Source organism: Echinops telfairi, unplaced genomic scaffold (genome assembly GCF_000313985.2).
Source record: "Echinops telfairi isolate 266 unplaced genomic scaffold, ASM31398v2 ScPeMD7_7420;HRSCAF=8458, whole genome shotgun sequence".
Classification (NCBI taxonomy): Eukaryota; Metazoa; Chordata; class Mammalia; order Afrosoricida; family Tenrecidae; genus Echinops; species Echinops telfairi.
This window is the reverse complement of record NW_022111320.1, coordinates 39,971,561-39,992,869: the sequence shown is the minus strand read 5'-3', so window position 1 is coordinate 39,992,869 and position 21,309 is coordinate 39,971,561. Positions and strand designations below refer to the sequence as shown.

At 41.7% G+C, this 21,309-nt stretch overlaps 1 protein-coding gene across 1 annotated transcript in view; it reads left to right on the top strand.

Annotated features, from left to right (window-relative positions):
• KCNH8 (potassium voltage-gated channel subfamily H member 8) overlaps positions 1 to 21,309 on the top strand; it is a 420,233-nt gene that overhangs the window by 371,074 nt on the left and 27,850 nt on the right. Inside the window, exons 12-13 of the mRNA XM_004704022.2 lie at positions 13,043 to 13,081; positions 19,517 to 19,875. Of these exons, the coding sequence (XP_004704079.1) occupies positions 13,043 to 13,081; positions 19,517 to 19,875 (398 nt within the window). The remainder of the gene's footprint in view (positions 1 to 13,042; positions 13,082 to 19,516; positions 19,876 to 21,309) is intronic.

Here is a 21,309-nt window from a genome sequence, read left to right as displayed (position 1 = left end):
GTAATTTGCTGGATAAATGAGTGTACCCTCATTGTAAGAAACCTTGACCTCAATCACAAGGTGTCGAAGGGATCAGGTATAAGGCATCATCAGAACAAAAAATCTTACCATAGTGAATGATGGGGGGAGTGCGGAATGGGGACCCAAAGCCCATGAGTAGGCCACTGGAGATCCCCTTGCAGAGGGGTCACGGGGAGGAGATGAGCCAGTCAGGGTGCGATGTAGCAATGATGAAAAATACAACTTTCCTCTAGTTCCTAAATGTTTCCTCCCCGCTCCCACTATCATGACACGAATTCTACTTTGCAACTCTAGCTAGACCAGAGGATGTACACTGGTACAGATAGGAACTGGAAATACAGGGAATCCAGGGCAGATGAGCCCTACAGGATCAGTGGTGTGAGTGGCGAAACAGGGAGGGTAAAGGGAGAGGGGGTAGGAAAGAGGGAACCGATTACAAGGAACTATATGTGACCTCCTCCCTGGGGGACGGACAACCGAAAAGTGGGTGAAGGGAGACGTCGGACAGGGCAAGATATGACAAAATACCGATTTATAAATTATCAAGGGCTCATGAGGGAGGGGGGAGCGGGGAGGGAGGGGGAAAATGAGGACCTAATGCTGGGGGCTTAAGTGGAGAGGAAATGTTTTGAGAATGATGAGGGCAATGAATGTACAAATGTGCTTTACACAATTGATGTATGTATGGATTGTGATAAGAGTTGTATGAGCCCCTAATAAAATGATTTAAAAAAAAAGAGTTGTATGAACCCCCAATAAAATGATTTTTTTTAAAAGAAAGAAAGAAAGCTTGACCTGTAAGAATCGAATCTATCAGTCTCATTGATAAATTGGAGGATTTTCATATTTCAAAGAACTCTTGAATTTCTCAAGACAATTTACCAGAGGCTCCCTTTAATTAGTTTACCAAAAAGAAGTAAATGCTTGTTTAGAATTTTTAAATGAGTTAACTACCACGGAAGGAGCAGGAGGAGGAGATACTTAATGATAGCGGCTTGGTGGAGGTGGTGCAAAGGAGAAACCAGGTCTCTGAAGACCAAATAGAAACGGATGAGGGAAATATCTTTTCTCTGTGGGACTCTGCTAGCAGCATTTGGGGAGCAGCTTTAATACGTGGGAAATGGTGTTCCTATGTCCCACTACCAGACACAACACAACTAAGACCACAGCTATTTCTCCGAGGAATGCAAGGGATTGTTTGCTAGCGGCTTTCCATAACCCCCGAAGAAACAGCTTACTTGCACAGTGTGATCCAGTAGATTAGAACATTGAAGGGCAAGAACTAGGTCCCACAATTTTTCATAGTCAGGTAGTGAACCTCTTCTTCCAAGAAAGCCACTGGTTCATAATATTTAACTATCATGAAATGATCATGTTAAAATGGAGATATTTGCTTGATCTGTAAAGAATTGTACAGAATGATTGCTTGGATTATTTTTTAAAATCTATAAATAGCTCAATAGAATAAATAGTTCTTACTATAATCATAGCAGCCCTAAACTAAAATGTTATGCCTATTCTCAATGGACACACCCTCATCACTGCCTACAGGGTTACAAAGAGAAGCTCCTTAAGGGGTATCACTGAGATTCCCCCAGACTTGGAAGAGGTCACTTTTTTATGTCTGCTATGTGATAAGGCTTAAAGTCTGTCCACAGAGTATAAATTCAGAATTTCAGGGAAAAAGTTATCACCTATCTCTCCTCCCTACCAACATTTCCCCTCTTGGGCTCACTGTTTGTTTTCACAGAGTAAAGAAAGGCCTGACCTATGATGAGAACTCAGGCTCAAAGTATTCATAATCTTTTTTAAAAAGAAGAAAATTAACACTATAATAGAAATAACTGGAGAATGATTTCCTCCTCACCCACACAAGAAATAAGAACATTATCGGGAAAGGGACCCGGAGAAGAAGGCAGTGATAGTTTAACCACGGCAGGCTTTTTGTTCTGGGAAATTGTTTGGGGGGACCATTCTTGTGGGAGTCAAACTACCAAATCAGATGCATTCGTTCCTAAATTTCAATAGTTTGTAATCACATTGCAGTCACACACAAAGAACTGCTTTTACTCCATTTGTAATTAGTGACTGGATCCCTCGATGGCCCCAAAATGTGTATTTGACTATTAAGCTAAAGGTTGACCGTTCAAACCCACCAAGCAGCATCATTGGAGAAAGTCCTGGGCTTGTACTTCTGGAAAATGGGATCCCTTGGAAGTCCTAGGGAGCACAGCAGCCTGATCTCTATTTACTGGGGTCATCATAAGTTGGGGTCAACTTAATGGCAGCTAACAACAATGTCATCAATAAAATCCTGCTTTACGGTTTCCATGTGAACTTGGAGTACAATAAAATTGTTCCAAGTAATGTCCAGCCTCACATTTTCGGTGAGACTCTTCCTCATTTGAAAAATATTGATTATTTGGTTTAATTCCTAATGCTATCGTCAAAATTAATCTTTATTCTTCAGTTTCAGAGACCTCTGTAACTTTAGAAGGCATGAACTTGATCATATATAGAAGGACCTTACCATTCCACTGTGATCTCTTTTCAGGTCTCATCTTAGTTTCTATGACTAAATGAGCTTCGACCACGACCCTGTGGTTCAGAGAAGCAAAGTAGCTCATTCCAGTCTTCTGGTACACATAGTATCTTCAATATATAATCTACTACCATTGAGCCGATTCCAACACATAATGACCCTATATAGGGTTTCTGAAACTGTACATTTAAATCTTCAGGATCAGAGCTGTTCAACATTTTTGTGTTACAGTGTAAAATTGACAGTGGACTTCGTAAGCGGCAAATTAGGCATTTCCCATTAACTTTAAAAGTGCTGCCGGGAGCTGTAATGCTTAAACTTTTCACACTACAACTGAGTCTCTTTCTTAAGCAACCTAGTTTAGAACCGAGTACTCGGCGTGAATCCGAAAAATCTTATAAAACCAGCTATTGTGTTTCCTTACAATTACACAGCAGCTGGTTTTGCAAGTTAACCCAGAACCATTGTGCCCTAATCAGAAGCGGGTCATTGGGTGGGGGACATGGGATCTCGGCTCAATAGAATGAGTTTAAACTGTGCAAATTCTTTGAGCATAGATTACTCTGAACTCCCAAATCATTGATTTGATACAAAGCTCCTTAAGCCTGAAATCTTTATTCTGTGAGATGTCACTGTTCGTAGATTTCTTGGTAGTTCTCTGTACATGACCGTGTTTTCTTCTTTCTCCTTCCTGGAATTTTTGGAACGACTTTCTTATAACCCTTCCTCTCTAAAAATCAATTTACATTTCCCAAATTTTAAAAACACTGCAACAAGGATCCTTTGTGAATTTTCTTTCATTTTCAAAGCCCTGTGATTTGTGTGTTTGAATTCAGAATTAGGAAGTCAAGGTCATGTTTACTTATGTATATTTCTAGAGTATCTAATTGACTGTTAATACACAGGGACATTAGGAAATGTATTAATTTATTATATAAGCAGATAAAAGGGTTGAGAAAGAAGAAAAAAACATGGTCAAACCTTTTCTTTATATAAAGTAATGCACCTACTTTAGTGTTATACAGAGAAAAATGTGTTTATGGCATAAAAATTACAGTTCTTCTAACAGAAGAACAATTTGGGGAAAATTGGTGTTAATGAGTTTGTGGTCCATTTGTTGAGGATTTCTACATGTAAGGGGGCTTCAGAAAGTTCGTGGAAAAACAGAACTGAAAGATAATGATATTGTTCCAATATCTTTTTGAAGCCCTGGTGTATTAAAGTTGAGCAAGCCTGTCTGTGTAAATGTTTAGCTAGACAACCATAACCCAGCGAGACAGTCGATGTAAATGTCATAATACCTAGATCTCTACCAACTCAACTAAAAGAAAAGCCTTCTATGTAATCAACATCTACTAATGTGTATTTCTTGATGCCAGACACTGACATGTAGGAAATGGCTTGGTCAAGGGCCAAATCTGACTTTCCTTTTTTTTTTTTTTTTTTAAGTCATTTTATTGGGGGCTCGTATAACGCTTATCACAATCCATACATACATCCATTGTGTCAAGCACATTTGCAAATTTTTTGCCCTCATCATTCTCAAAACATCGGCTTGGCACTCGAGCCCTGGCATCAGCTCCACATTTTTACCCCACCCTCCCCATTCCCTACTCCCTTATGAACCCTTGATAATTTATAAATTATCATTATTTTGTCATATCTTACACTGTCCAACATCTCCCTTCACCCACTTTCTGGTTGACCGACCTCCAGAGAGGAGGTTATACGTAGATCCTTGTAATCGGTTCCCCCTTTCTACGCCAACTTCCCTCCACCCTCCTGGTATCACCTCTCTCACCACTGGCCTGGGAGGGTTCATCTGTCCTGTATTCCCTGTGTTTCCAGTTCCCATCTGTACCAGTGTACATCCTCCGGTCCACCTGGATTTGTAAGGTAGAATTGGGATCATGATAATTGTGGGGAGGAAGCATTTAAGAACTAGAGGAAAGTTGTATGTTTCTTCATTGCTGCACTGCCCCCTGACCGGCTTGTCTCCTCCCCGAGACCCTTCCATAAAGGGATGTCCAGTTGCCCACAAATGGCCTTTGAGTCTCCACTGTGCACTCCTCCTCATTCACAATGATTTAATTTTTTGTTCTGATGATGCCTGATACCTGATCCCTTTGACACCTCGTGATCGCACAGGCTGGTGTGCTTCTTCCATGTGGGCTTTGATGTGTCTGTGCTAGATGACTGCTTGTTTACCCTCAAGCTTTTAAGACCCCAGATGCTATCTGACTTTCTTTAACTCCCCAAGGAAAAAGAAGAATCATATTTCTTGACCCTTGAGCATCGCCCAAGGGCATTTCCTATGAGGCTGAGGTCAGACCACCCTGTAACCTCCAAAGTTCCTTGTCAATCCTGACCCTGAATAGCCCTCAACAGCACTCTCCAGCCTCTATGATGGGTCCATATTGCACTGTACTGACCACGCATGATTATGGGGTTTATTAGAGGGGTTATAAATGGTTTATACTGTAGGGGATAGATGCTCAGAATACCATTATTTGGTTAGGATGGTTTTATTGTTCAACCCTGCTGGCAGGCAATCTTCTCTCTCTCTCTGATCCTTGGTCTCAGCGACACAAGCTCGTGGCCTCTGCCCTGCTCAAGCAATGTTGCAAAGCTCTTTTAGGGCTGCTAATAATTACTCAGAGGGCATGCCACTTCACCATACACCTCAGCCTGAAAGACTTTGGCCTAGGCTTTGTGAATCAGCAAACCTATCTCTCCCAATGACTAAGTACCCAGAGCCACTTGCCTCCACAAACCAGCCTCCTGTTCCAAGGCTCTCGTTTTTACTTGCTCTGGGGGCTGGGAAGGCCACCACTCTGTGTCATGCTCTGGCTCTAGGTTCTCCTGTGCCACTCCTCTGTTCTTCCTCTGGGGTGGCATCTGCCTCCTGCATCAAGAAGATTTCATGTGCAGGAATATCAGAGTCCGAAGGACACCCTCCACCCCTGACTTCTCTCTTGCCAGAAGTGAGACACTCCACTCCCTCTGCTTCTGAGATGCCTCGTTTTATACCCAGCAGGATGACAATCGCAGTGAACCCTGCTCATAATTAATCACTCATCACTGAATCTTATCTTCGGCATCTTCTCCCACCTTCTCTTACCAAGATACACCAGGAAAAGAGTCGTTTAATGGGAGTTACAAAGGCCGTGGCAAGAAAAAGCCATATGGAGTCATTCACTGCACTGGGCTAAGTACTTTATAAATGCAGCAATGTAAGAACTTTTTTCCACAAGTTCTACAGAGTTGCAGCACTAAGAGGGTTGCACATCATGCTTTAAGGGTTTTCTCTCCCCTGAGAGGCTTGAGAGCATGGTCCCTTTGATCACGGATCTTTTACTGGGCTTTATGACCTGAGGTAAGCAGGAAGATAAGCAGCCTGTATAAAAGAGCCCGGGGACAGAGAGAGTTGAGAGAGAGAGAGAAGAGGGATCCTGGTCTTGTAAAAGGAAGAGAAAAGGAGACGTAATTTTAAGAAAATATTATTATGGATTTTCCCAGGCAATTCCGTCCACGTTTTTGGAGAGATACAGACAAAAAAATAGTAGAATTATTTTATTTGATTTTCGTTGCTGCACCGAATGTCTCCTGATGAGACACGGTATCTGATATGGCCAACTCCATCTCCAGGAGTTCTTCAGTCGGCACCGATTGTCTCATTGAATCCAGAAAACCACAGGCAGCAGCATCATTCCGACAAGTGGCTGAGAGACTGCTTCCGGCCCGTGGGCGTAAGTGGAAGTGATGTGTCACGTGTCTACACTGCGGTGTTGCATGCTCAGGACGCCTCCTCAAAGCTCCGTCCGCGGAGATAGATGCCAGTTGGGTGATGCTGGGACAAACCTGAGGGCACTCAAGGGCAGAAGCACAAAATCGTCTAGTCTCAGTGCCCAAATCGCCATTTAGAGGAAAATCACATGAACACATATCAAACTGTGACTAGAAGGAGAAAGGAATGCTTTGTATGGGACCATTACGATTGAGAACATGATTATTTCAGGGTTAGCATGTCCTGATTAATGTATTGCCCAAGCTATATGTGGCAGAACCGCTGCCTCCTGGGTTTCAGCCTCGGGAACATAATCGGTTATAATAACATAAGAATTGTTGAGACCTAGTAGCATGTGCAGCACGGAGAGCGAGTGAAGGATGAGTTCGGAGCCCTGGACTCGCCACGTGCTGTGCATCAGAACTGGGAGTATTTACTTAGAGGAGAAGTTGCCTCTAGGTCTTAATCGCCAGCCTTCTTGACCTTACAGCAGCAGGGTGAAATTGGGGAATGTCAAAATCATCAATGTTCTCATTAAAACCTCTTTCCTGATTCTAAGTTATACAGTACACAAAGGAAGTACAATTGAACTTAGACTTTCAGAATCGCCTCGAAAAGCTCTTCTTTAGATTGGACGGTGGTAAAATCTCAGACGTGTTTCACGGAAACTCGCTGCTGTTTATTGCCCTCAAATCAATTGCTTTGCGTGGCGACCTTATGGGGGTGGAAAGGCTCCATGAAGGTCAGGGCTGTGACCGATCGGAAGCGGACCAGAGAAGGTCTGTCTTCTGAAGCACCACCGAGTAATTCCGAGCTGCCATTCTTTCACCTAGCAGTCAAGCACTTTAACGGCGGGCCCCACCCAGAAATCCCCGTTCAAAATGTTGGTGGTTGTGTTCCATCCAGGTGAAGCTAACTCCTCGCGACTTTCCCATGGGCTTCCCACGATTGAAATCGAGGCAGAAACAGACTGCCATATTGCTCCCTCACAGCGGCTGATGGATTCAGTCCGATGACCTCTCAGGTGACATCGAGCGATCCACCACTGGGCCTCCATAGCGTCTTCATTGAAAACGCATGCCTCTTTGTTCAAAAGCTTGGAAATCTCCAGAGGTTTCTATTTTGTCTCCTCGCTTCCCCTCTGCCTTTGGGGTCCTTCACGGCTTATTGGCACCTCCTCTTGTGTCTACACGAGGCAAAAAACCGATCAGCGATGAACATCAGACCCTTGGGTTTGCTATGTGCTTGCATTGTGTGAGCCTCGTTCTTGTTTCGGCAGGAGGGGCTGCCTTAACACTGCGGAGCATGAGGATTTCAGGGAGCGGGCTTCATTCACAGGCCCTGTGTGGCAAATGACCAGGCATACTGGTGATGTTGCTGTCTGATGAACAGGATCAAGCAGAGCATAATCCCCCTTTTTTCTGAATGAGGAAATATGTCCCTTTAATCTGCTTGGGGATTTAATCAATGTCGTTATTAATGAAGCAGAAGATATCATGAATCACCCAGAAAGAAGGGCTTTTAATTTGCATCGCATCTGGGTTGAGCAATCCGCTGTAGGTAACATTCCTGCTTGCTGTCTTATAAGATTCCATAGTTGAGAGTTCGTTTGCAGACCCAGAAGCTTATGTTTCTGACCTGGGGGCCAGTTAAACAATGCAAATAGCTTTTCAAGTATACTTGATACTGGCCCAGTCGGTTACACTTGAGAATACATGAATCCATAGTTTTAGTTTTCAGCCATACTTGCTTCCTACCGGCTTCATAAGAATCTTCTGTTTGTGCGTGTGTTCTTGAAAAGCACCCAAGAGTAAGACAGTTTATAGAGAATGCCATGTCACTAGTGAAAAAAAGAACGCGCTCAACTTTCTCCTAAAGATAGGACATTAGCATCCCATAAGAAACAGAACCTTATACTTCACAGTCTTAGTGCCTCCTGTCATAATCTATAGATATGTAGCTAAAAAAAATCATTGCCATTGAGTCAATCCCAACTCATACTGACTCCATAGGAAAGGATAGAACTGCACTGTTGGTTTCTGGTATTATAACTCTTTGTGGGAATAGAAAACCTCATATTTCTGCTGAGCAGCTATTGGTTTCGAACTATTGACCTGTGGTTAGCAGCCCAATAGGTAACCTCTATGCCACCAGGGCTAATAGGTGGGGGGGAAACGGTTAAAGAAATCAAGAATTTCCCTTCCCAATTGATAGTATTTGTAGAAATTCTAACAGCAGGAGGTTGAGACCTTTGGAAATTAAAGAAAAAGATGTATTTAATGACCAAGCTCATGATCTTATGGCCACTCTTACAGAACTATTTTCATTCAAGAAAGACATTAGAGAATGCAATAGTATTTCTTCCATCTACAGTGATTGCTAATATGCTGAGTATATTTGATGATCACATGCATTTAAAACTCTACAGTAGAAGGTCATACCATTGGGACAAATGATTGTGAACATGCTTGGCTTTTTTGCTGCAGAGAGTCTTGGGGCTAAGGGGCTACATTTTCTATGGCTGATTCTTCATGCCAACAATCAGTGTCTTTTCCATTTAAGAGCCCTCCCTCTCAGTTCCCACTGGACTCACAGGGAGAGGGATCTGGGTAGTTCTGATAGGGAAAATTAAAAGAAGAAACTAGCTGTATGGAAACTTTGGAAACCAACTCATCATCGCTGACAATGAATTTCTTCCCTAGACTACACACATATAAGCCTTACCACTAACCACGATAACCTTGAGTCAAAATGTAGCTTCAGTCCTTCTTGTCCACATTCTCATTCTGACAGATAAAAGTATGTGGACCCTCAAATGTCTTGAACGCTCTTAAAACTATCTTGTACAATGCTGGCACATTACAATTTTTTTCATTTATATCCAAGGGACATTTATAAGAGAAACAAAACGATTGTTTATTAGTGTCTTTTACATATATCATTGTATTTAATCCCCATTAGCTTACCTAAGCACCAAATGTTCCTGCATTCATTTTCCTGTTCTGTTAATTACTACCTTGCAACCTTGAACATGTCATTTACCACTGTCTATACCCTTACTTTCCTCTTCTGCACAATGGAAAATTTTAATTTCTTTATCATAAGGATGTGGTGACAATATCATAAGACTTTGAAAACTCTTATCAGGTTACTTATTACTTGCATATTGTATGCTGTGGAGCATATTATTGACTTTATAGGACATGGTAGAAGAACCCCCTAGGGTTTCCAGGCTGTAATCTTCATAGCGTAGGGTGCCATGCAAGCAAAAAGATTAAACTGCTAACTGACATGTTGGTAAATCAAATACACCATCCACTCCATCAGAGAGAGGGGAGGCCTGGGAAATCCTGTGGAGCCGTTCTGTTCTGCCTCATAGGGTCACTGGGAGTCAGAATTGGCTTGAAGGCAATGAATTTGATTTTGTTTTGCCTTTCCTTCCATAGAGTGGCTGCTAGGTTTGAACAGCTGACCTTTTGGTTAACAACTCAACCCTTAACCATGACACCACCGGAGCTCATGATCATATGTGAGGGGGCTTCCAAAAGTTCATGGAAAGCTTCAGTCATCTTTTAATTCCATTTTTTTATGCACTTTTTGAAGTGTTTTCAAACATAGCAGTTCCTGGGTGAATTGACGGGATCCGATGATTGTAACCGTGCTGCTGATTACCAGATCGTGTTATTCAAAGTGTGCCCAATGGCCAGCCGGTATCAGTATTACCTGGGGATTCATTAGAAATACAGAATCTTATTTTCTCATCCAAGACCTCCTGACTCAGACGCTATTTTAATATTTGCTTGTGTGTAGGCATATTGCAGTTTGAGAAACTATGAATGATTGCATTGTATGATATGCGAAGTATATGCCAATAAAACTATAAGAAACAAAAAAGCAAGGCCGTAATTTAGAGACTTCACCGAACTCATGCTAGACGTAAGCCCAGGATCCAGGTGGGAGTCATCCCTAAGTCAAAGGGAATTAAGGCCAGGCTCGGCCACTGCTGCATCTCGAAGGGCATCTCTGATTCAGCAGTGTCAGACTTCCTGAGCCCCATTGCAATGAAAACAAAAGCAGACCCAGTGCCATCAAGTCAGTTCTTTTTTTTTTAATCCATTTATTGGGGCTCAAACAATTCATCACAATACATAGATCAATTGTGTAAAGCACATCTATACATTTGTTGCCCTCATTATTCCCAAAATTCGCTTTGCTCTTGGGTTCCCGGAATCAGCTCGTTTTCCTTTTTCCCCTCCCCCTCCCCCCTCCCCCCGCATGAACCCTTAATAATTTATAAATTATTATTATATCTTATATTACACTGCCCGGCGTCTCCCTTCATCCACCCCTCTGCTGCCCGTCCCCAGAAGGGAGGTTATATGTAGCTCCCTGTGATCAATTCCCCCTTTCTACACCCCCCTTCCCTCCTGGTATCGCCACTGTCACCCCTGGTCCTGAGGGGTTCATCTGTCCTAGATTCCCTGCCGTTTCCAATTCCCATCTGTACCACTGTGCATCCTCTGGTCTAACCAGGTCTGCAAGGCAGAATTGGGGTCATGGTGGTTGGGGGGAAGAAGCGTTTAAGAACTAGAGGAAGGTTGTGGGTTTCATTATTGCTATACTGAACCCTACGTGACTCATCTCCCCACTACCCCTCTGCAAGGTATGTCCAGTTGTATAGAGATGGGCACTGGGTCCCCATCACGCGCCACCCTCATTGACGAGGATATGATTCCCCCCACCCCCCTACCACCCCGCCTTTGGTGTTTGAAGCCTAGTCCCTTCGGCCCTTCATGATCACACATGTTGGTGTGCTGCTTCCATGTGGGCTTTGTTGCTTCTGGGCTAGATGGCCGTTTGTTTACTTTCAAGCCTTTAAGTCCCCAGACGCTATAGGTCTCGATAGCCGGGCACCATCAGCCTTCTTCACCACACTTAACCATCAAGTCACTTCTAATTCAGTGTGACCTCATGTATACGGAGGAGAACTCAGCGTAGGCGTTGGTTTGGGTTTTACTATAGTCATCAGAGAAGTTAAGTTGCCAGGCTTTAATTCTTTAGTGCCCCTGGGTGAGTTTTAAACCAACAAAGCTAGCAGCCTGTCTCAAATATGAATTCTTATCCTGTAATCCGGACTATCACTGAAAGGGTTTTTAGAGCACATTTTTGTGTCTGCCATAGTTACAACAGCCACATAATTTTGTTTTATTTTTCACATTTTAAATTATTCAGTTGTTTTATTTGTCACTGTTTAGGGGATTATTACAAAGCGTATGTCTACAATGCTTCTGATTAATGCATATTTAAGCAACTAAGCAGATGTAGAATGGATTGACTACTTTGATAAAATTAAACATTGATGAAACATATATTTTCACAGCAATAATGATGTCAGCGTTTGTATAAATAACAGATCTATTTCCCTAATCATTGAGGAGGAAAAAAAATGTGAGAGAGTGACAGAAATACCAAATATGTCTGGCTTACTAGACAGATCATTTTCGAGTGCAAGTTTGTTAGTCCTTTTGTTGGTGGTGATTTTTATGTGAATAAATTATTTTCATTAATAGCATCTGTTACCATTGAAAACTAATGAAGCAAAGTAAGTGTATGTGAATAATAAAGAAAACAAAACATAAAACAATGTGGCTGAGCCTGTATGGGGTTCCCAGGACGCCGGGTGCATTGTGGAGAATGCAGGTTTTCAAGGTGTTTCTCCATGTTCCCATAGTTTGATTTTATACAAGAGGTAGCTTGAGATCTGAGCTTACGGAAGCTACCGCAATCATTTGTGCCTCACATTTTAGCATCTCTGAACTTGGGACTCGTCTTTCAATTGGTAGCACATCCCAAGGTGGTGGACAGGATTTCTTCTGTTTTACCATCAGTGGGATCTTGGATTCAATGAAATAGGAGATTAGGACCTGCAGTAAATCTAATGCTAGTCCATCAGGAACAATAACTACAGAAGGGAGCCAGAGGAAAACCAAAGGGAAAGAAAGTAGACCTAATGCTCCGCTGCATTACATCTAGAAAGGGAGATACATAAGCAGAAATGATCTTCTTTCCATGGATTTCTGATGTCATGGAGCCAGAGCAAGAAATCTTGGATGATAGCAGACTTTAGGAATAGAGCGGGAAAGAGAATAAGGAAGCTGGGACAGCAGGCGAGAGAAAATGAAACATCAAGATGAAAATGACAGCCACTAAGCACACTCTTGCAGTCATTATGCCCCAGGGGAGGTGCCCTGTGCTACTGTGTGAAATGTTGAACTGTCAGCACCTTTCAAGGGTTTTTTGTTTGTTTTGTTTTTCTCTTCTCTGGCCTACCCAGGTGGACTATGGTGCCATCATCCCACATGCTCTCTGAGCTCTGGTGGCAGAGTTGGTAAAGCTTTAGACTGCTAACTGCAAGGTCAGCAGTTTGAAAGCACCAGCCACTCTGTGGGAGAAAAATGAGGCTTTCCACTCTCAGAAAGATTTGTAGTCTCAGAAACCCACAGGGGCACGTGTATGCTGTCCTATAGGGTCGCTATGAGTTGGAATTGATTGAGTGACAGGAGGGTGGTGGTGGTGGTGGTGGTGGTGGTGGTGTGGTGTGTTTTCAAGTATTTCTGAGCACTTCATTTCTGGCCTAAACCACGAGGGAAGGTTTGAATGATTGTTAAATTTTTGCTTGTTTGTTCTTTCAGGTGATATCAAGATTATCGAACAAATCTACAGTCTCACAGGTATGGATTTTTCTAGAGCAAATAATTATCCAACACCTGATAGCCTGTCAATGATTCGGGCTCCTGATTTAGGATTTTAGTGTATTCGTTCATTCATTTATCCATTGATTTACTTTTACATTTTATTGCCCGATAAGAGATTTGATGACAGACTTCTTGTACTTGAGAATAGAGTATTTAAACTTATTTCAATATTTCAAAACAAAAAAGCTTATGTATTTTTTATTGTAGTGTCACCAAAACACTGATAAAAGTACAAATTCTAAAAGTACTCTCGTTTTACTTTGAATTGATAGTAAAATATTTTCTTGTAAGCAACCAATTGGTGATACAACAAAAGTATCTGCAATGTAGACAAGCATTGTTCAAAGAAATCCTGGAAGTAGTTTCACTTGAGTTATTAAGAGTTAAGTTGATGCTAAACATTGTAGCTGACTCCTGTGCATACTACATTCAGTGTAAATTGCTAAATTCATTTTGGAAAATTATTTGGCTCTATCAACTACCCCTTTTTCCCGAAAGTAAGACATCCCCCGAAATTAAGACCTACTTACAATTTTGCCTCTCGCAGAAATATAAGGCATCCCCCCCAAAATAAGGCCCCCCCAAAGCTGCTGTAACTCTGGACTGTGGACTGTAGTGGTGGGCGCCACTGAACAGCTCACTGTTGACCACAGCGCAGCCGGAGCAGACAGGAAGTGCAAGGTCTCTTTTAATAAAACAATAAATGTTTACCGTATTCTTCTTCATGGAAAAATAAGACACCCCCTGAAAATAAGACCTAGCACATCTTTGGGAACAAAAATTAATATAAGAGACTGTCTTATTTTCGGGTAAACAGGGTAGAACTGTACACATATACCCAATGGTTTAGCCATTCCACTCCAATTAAACATGTTTGCTAATAGGCATGTAGAAGAACCTTCATAGCAACAGTATGCATAATAGGCCCAACTATCAACAACCCAAATACCCACTGAAAGTCGAATGGATAAATACTATCTAGTATATCATATAATGGAACCCTAAAAAGCAAGAGTGAATGAACTATAACATGAAACAATATGGATCATTTAACATAAAGAATATTGAGCAATAGGAAACCAACTCATAAATTGTTGAATGTAAAAGTACTCTGTAAACTTTCACCCAAGTCACAAATAAAGTGTTTAAATAAAAAGGAAACCAAAAGTGCTTTCATTGTATTTGAAATTGATATTCAAATGTTTTCCTATAAGCAACCAGTTGATGCTACAGCACAAGGACCTATATAACATAGATAAGTGAGATTCAAAGGGATTCTGGAATAGTTTCACTTGGGTTCTTAAGATAGTCTCAACTTATAAGAACTAGCCAATGCACAGAATATTTTCTAATGAAATGGCAATGGGTCCGATTTATTATCTGAACTTCTTATTGTCAGTAATCCGGTGACAGGAATTCTATGAGCAGTTCCTTTCCTTGTGTGGTGTCCTCCTTAGAACACCACCCTGTGATACACACACACAAAGCACAAATATATCCAATTACATAATGAAGAAATTGACAGTTTACTGAAGACGGTTAGGGACATCAAGCAGGGTTTACTCTCAATAATACATGGAACAACTTCTTAGAAGCTCTTAAATCATCTGTTCTTTCAGTTTCCACTCTGACATCAGTGATCTCTTCTCTACAAAATTCCTCCTTGGAACCAACAAAACGTCTTTATTGTTTCAATCCTTCTCCTTAAGAAGCCTTTCCTCTTACTTTATCTCCCACACTGCCCACAAAGATCTCTATGTTGTACACGAAGATCAATCAAATTAATTTTTTTAAATGCTGCCATCAAATTGATTCCCACTCATAGTGACCCTTGAGGGCAGAGTGGAGCGTCCCCTGGGGGTTCCTAAGGCTGGCATCTTGGCCAAAGCCAACTGTCACATCTTTACCCTGGAGAAGCTGGTGGAGATGCACTGTCAACCTTTCGCTTGGTAGCAGAACACTGATCCACATCCTTGACTCCTTCCTAATACTCTGAAAATAAAAATTCCACTCAAGGAATAAAGCGCCCTTAAAAGATAAGAGTGGAGAATGTTAACAAAAATAAAAACAAAACACCTTCTGTATCAGAATACTTAAAATCTAATGTCATGAAGTAATAGTGACCTATATAAGGTTTTCAAGTCCATAAATCTATATTTACAAAATGTTTCTTTTAAAAAATGACAGTTTTTCCAAGACTGTAAATCAGTCGTACTTGCTCAGAGCTGCTGGTGGGTTTGAGCCACAAATGGTACAGTTAGCAGCCCAATGGCTAACTCACTGCACCGCCAGGACCCCTTCCCGGAATGCTCATGGATGGCCAACCACCTTATAATATTTAGTTTCATGGTTTAGAGATTCAGGCCCAAGGTTCCATGACAGAGCCCAGGTAATTGGCCTTATGATGACATATGTTTAGTACTCATGGTGTGTTGCATGGTGCCAGAACTCTTTAAGGCTTGTAAGTAGCCATCTAGGTGCAAAAATATATTGCTATTCATCAGGAGCAACAGAGAAAGAAAGAGAGTCATTGAGGTAGTTAGTTTATTGTGCCAACCTGGTCGATAAACACGTGTGAGGCTAACTGAAGGGCAGGGGGATAAATTACTCAGTGAGCCTCGCCTTTCTAGTTCTCAGGTCTCTTGCTTTGTGATGGTCGGAGCAGGGTGCTGCTCCCTTAGCCAGTTCCCTGCTTCAGCTTGCAAGGCTCACTCCCTGCAAGACATCCCTGAGGAGAAGCCGCATGGACCTACCCCGATGCAGCCCTGGGTGCTGGAGCAGCTGTGTGGAGACCCCTGCCAGCATTGAGATGCTTACATGCTCACTGATTCGGCTTTCCTCCTGCGGTCAGCATCATGGTGTGTGTTTTGTCAGCTTTAGGAGGACTTTTGGATTGGTGTTGGACATATGAGTTAATGTTGGACTTGTGAGCTTGGGCGGCACTGGGTTGGGATGTTTTCTTAATGTACACTAACCCTTTATATAAAATGCTCTTTTATACATCTGGGTTTCTGTGGATTTGTTTCTCTAAAGTACCCAGACTAATACAGTCATGAAAAGAAGTAGTATGTGGCGTGTACCACTGCCTCCTTCTTTTTGAGGCCTTTGCCAGGAGACCAGAAGAACTAGGATAGTGCCTTACTACTGCTACTCAATTTTTTTATCAAAGATTTTCTATAAGAATCATTATCAAAATGGAGATAAATCAGGACAGAATTTCATATTCTCATGGACTTCATACTAAAAACATCTAAAATATCCCTTGAAGTCATCATAAAACCAAATAGTTTATGTTACCTAGTAAAAAACAGATGCCTTGAGCATTAAACTCTTAGAAGAATTATCTACAGGCAGTCACCAGGTTCTAAATGATATCTCTAAGTATGTCTTTAAAATTTCTTAGTAAGAAGGACCAGGCGCATGTGGTTATTAGGATGAGGTTTTGTGTTCTTGTAAAATGTGCAGCCTTGGAAACTTTACACACAGTCGCCATGAGTTTAAATCAAGAAAGGTCTCTCTCAGGATGGCATCCTTTCTTCATATTTATTCAGTCTGTATGCTGAGCGGTTCCTCTGAGAAGCTGAGTTATATGAAGAACACAGTTATCAGGATTGGAGGACGATCATTAACAACCTTCGACATGCAGAAGACACACCCTGCTTGCTGAAAAAGGAGGACCCGAAGCACTTACTGATGAAGATCAAGAGTTGCAGACTTCAGTGTGGATTACAACTCAACGTAAAAAAAAAAAAAAATCCTCACAGTGGGTAACATCGAGCTAAATGGAAAACAGATGGAAGTTGTCCAGAGTCCACCTTGCTTGGATCCATAATCAATGTACACGGAAGCAGCAGCCAAGAGATCGAGTGACGCATGGCCTGGAGTAAAACAGCGGCACAAGACTTTGTTTTTGTCTCAAAGCAAGGGTGTTCCTTTGAGGGCTGAAGTGCGCTTTGACCCACAAGAAATGCTTCGTACACATGTGAAAATTAGACATCGATTTAGAGAAACCGAAGAAGAATCGATACATTTTAGTGATGGTACTAAAGAAGAATTTGAAAGTGGAATAGACTCCCAAAAAGACAAAACAAATCTGTCTTGGGAAAAGTACAGTCAGGATGCTCCTTAGAAGCAAGGATGGTGAGACTTTGTCTCATGTGCTTTGGGCATGTTATCAGGAAAGACCAGTTCCTGGAGAAGGAGATCGTGCCTGCTAAAGTAGAGGGACATCAAAAAAGAGAAAGACCCTCAACAAGATGATTGACACAATGGCTTCAACAATGGCCTCAAACATAAGAATTGTGCGAATGGCACAGGGCTGGGCAGCTTTGGCTCGGTGGTACACAGGGTCGCTATGAGTGGGAACTGACCAGACGGCACCATGCGACAAAAAGGGTCAAAACTAACTCGATGGCAGTGAGGCTTTGTTGTTGTTGTCGTTATTTTCAAATGTCTGAAAACTTTCAAAGCCTTGAGATAGTTAAAGTTTATTGTGCCAACCTGGCCGATAAACACATGTGGGATCAATTGAAGGGCAGCAAGATAAATGGCTCAGTGAATCTCACCTTTCTAGTTCTCGGGTCTCTTGCTTTCTGATGGCGGACCAGGGTGCAGCTGCCTTAGCCAGCTCTTGCTTCAGCTGGCAAGGCTCACTTCCTGCAAGACATCCCCAAGGAGAAGCCGCATGGACCTACCCCGATGCAGCCCTGAGTGCTGGAGCAGCCGTGTGGAGACCCCTGCCAGTGCTGAGATGCTTACACATTCACTGATTCGGCTTTCCTCCTGTAGTCGGCATCATTGCGTGTGTTTTGTGAGATGGAGGAGCACTTTGTGGATTGGTGTCGGACATATGGGCTAATGTTGGACTTGTGGGCTTGGGCAGCACTGGGTTGGGATGTTTTCTTAATGTACACTAACCCTTTATATAAAACTCTGTTATACATATGAGTTTCTGTGGATTTGTTTCTCTAATGTACCCAGACTAACACAGCCTTTTCAATGATTTAAATTGCATACACAACAAGTAAAAGTCACTATGGTGAAGGCTTTGTAGCCAATAAGGGTTGATTCAGGAGAAAGATGAGGCTTTGTATTCCCATTAAAAGTTGAAGTCTGGGGCATAGGGGCAGTGAGTTTAGTTTGTTTTGAGGGTTTGATTCAATCTTTCAAAGTGAAGGCAAGCTGGTTATCCTAGTAAGGAATTAATGGATTTCCTAATGGACTTACCATTGATTAAAACATTCATATATCTACTTGGAAATGTGAATCTAATAATGCTACTTCTGTAAGAAAATTTAAGCTATTGAGACACACACACACAGTTCCATGGGTAAGCCGAACATTTCACTTAGCACTTATGGCATTCACTGAATGACCTATCAGTCACTATAGGTTCAAGTTGAACTTTGGTGTTGCTATTTTATATCACAGTTTGTATCATATATATCAGGGATATAGTAAAAGTCATGACTATACCAGTGAACTAACTGGCAATGAATAACCAGGACAGCTCATGAGATTTAAATAGTGCATTCAGGGCACTTAGGGTTATTATTCCCATTTTTATTATAAATCATTTATGAGAAAATACAGGTGATTGCACCTTCGAAAGAAACGAAACACAAAAAAATTGGAGTGACTTTTGGGAGCAGAGAAACCAAATCTGGGGCAGAGTAGGAATCACACGGTCGTATAAAGATCCTGTGCTAGCCTTCGCTGACGTTTGCCCTGTTCCTGCACCACCACCCCCGTTGTCCCGTCCCGTCGTTCCTCTTCCTTGTTCTTGGCCCACAAGGTTGAGTGAACTCAATCAAGAGTTTGGTGGTCTTGAAGCAGGTTTGACAAGACGATGTCTTCCCCTTTTCCAAAGCTAACAACCCACTTGTGCAACTGAAGGGGGCAGAAAACAGTGCCCCTGGGAGACACCTTCTGATCCACTTCCATTGCAAATAGGAAGGTTGCATCATGGCCCATCGCTACCTAAAGTTCTATAGACCTTACAACGTTCAAAAATAGGGTCCCGGGCTGTCCAATTCAACGGAGATTTTCTTTATCCCTAAGAACACACTATTAGATACAACTGCAAGTGAAAGGCTATTTACAATCAAGATGAGAACCTGGTAAACAGTACTGTTCACACAGCTGCTTGACCCCCACCCCTCCCCACCAAGGCAGTTAAAAAGATCAAGAGAAAGAAAGCCGGGAAAGCAAAAGTAAATGAAGTTGGTTTTGGGGGTTTTTATGCGATTCTAATATGTGCATTAATAATAGCAACAGCTGCAAAAAAAAGTAATCATTTTAATGAAAAGTCTCCCAGAAACTGAACTTTGTTCAAATGAGAATTCCAGTCTGCAGAACGTCCCTCTCAAGGGTTTTGCAATCTCTACTAATCTGTACTGTCCTCTCATTTAGTCAGAGCCCAAGGGAAATGGCAGCATCAAGAAGCGACTCCCATCCATTGTGGAAGATGAGGAAGAGGAGGAGGAGGGGGAGGAAGAAGAGACTGTCTCCCTCTCCCCCATCTACACGAGGGGCCCCTTCTCTTCACGAAACAAGAAGGCTGGAAGCAATAAAAGCTACCTGGGCTTAAGTTTGAAGCAGCTGGCCTCAGGGACAGTGCCGTTTCACTCACCTATCAGAGTCACCAGTTCGAATTCTCCCAAAGCCAAACAGGAAGCCGACCTCCCTAACCATGGGAAGAGGAAAGAGAAGAACTGGAAACTCCAGCTCTCCGCTTTGAATAGCGCTGGACCCCCGGACCTCAGTCCCAGGTAAGAGGTCATGTCACAGCATTCTTCACAGGTGGTGGTCTCTGCCTTTGATTCAGTCAAGTACTTGACTTGAAAGTCCTCAGCCTTCGGGGCCTCTCAACTGCCGGGGCTTCTGATTGACCTGGGTTTTTTATTTTTATATTTTTTACTCTTCTTTTCCTGACTTCTGTATACGGTGTTTTTCACTTTATGGTGCAGATCCGTGTGCGTGGGAGCAAATCCTTTTAGTATCTTTTCAAAAGGATTCATTAAATATTCAGAACTGCTTTTCGACTCATTTCCTCCATTTATTCTGATCATTATCCTAAATGTGTACTTCTCTAATTTTATAATGTATACATTTACCGATAGTAAACAAACATTTATCGATGTCATCTTACCAAGAGTTCATGAAGGAGCAAGTTGAAGTTAGAAAGGAAATTAATTTTCTATTTTTTATGCTCTTTGCTGTATTGTTGTAGATGTCTGAAGCTTAGTTTAATTGCGGGCCTCTTTAAGAGGCCATGGAAATTCATAGGGATGCTGTATAAGTTTTCTGAGGTTTTAGATTTTTACAGAGCAGATGGCCTCATCTTTCTCCTACAGAGTGGCTGGTGTGTTTGAACTGCCAGCGTGGGGGTTAGCCATCTAATGCTTACCCAACAGTACTAATAGAGCTTCAATGTCTGATAACAGGCCTGCCCCCGCCCCCTAATGTTCACTTTGATTTTTACTAAAGGTAACTGAGGGTGGAAAATCCTGACGCAGAAAATGTGCAAGGGTCAAGCTCTGGTATACAGAAGCAATAGTAATAGCTCCAATCACCGAAGAGCTGGTTTATAAATAGAAGCCAGAAAAGGAAGGGGTGGAGGGAAGGGTTTTCTGTGTTCTGTGCATTTGGCTAGGTAAATTCACTTTAATTATTGATTTAGTCTTCTCAGGGATTCCATAAAACAGTTCATCTTATCTGTACTGTGAAGTTTTAAGAAGTGAAACTTGAAGGTTAAATACTTTTATCTCAGATATTAAGTTCTGAAGGCTAGATTCAAATTTCATTTTCAAATTGTCAGGCAAGTAATATGTGATATATTTAATTATTCACTTTCATAATACAGCTTATCCATTAGAGGAAATAGTAAGGATTTTAAAATTATTTAAAACTAGGTTTAGTAAAAACAGACATATATTAGGTGTCCAGTGATTCAGTTAAAGATGGTTATTTGAGTATAGTACAGTGCTTATGTCTCTCCCTCCTAAATTTTTACTAAAAAAAAAAAAAACACATACATTTTTAAACAGGAAAATGTGTCAGAGCTGGAAAAAGAAAAGTTTATATGTAATATGTTCCCACATTTACAAAAAAGAATATATTTTATTTCCTATATAGAAAAGGCTTTGAGAACATACACCAAAACATTCACAGTGGTGATAGATTGCATGTGATTTCTATGTTAT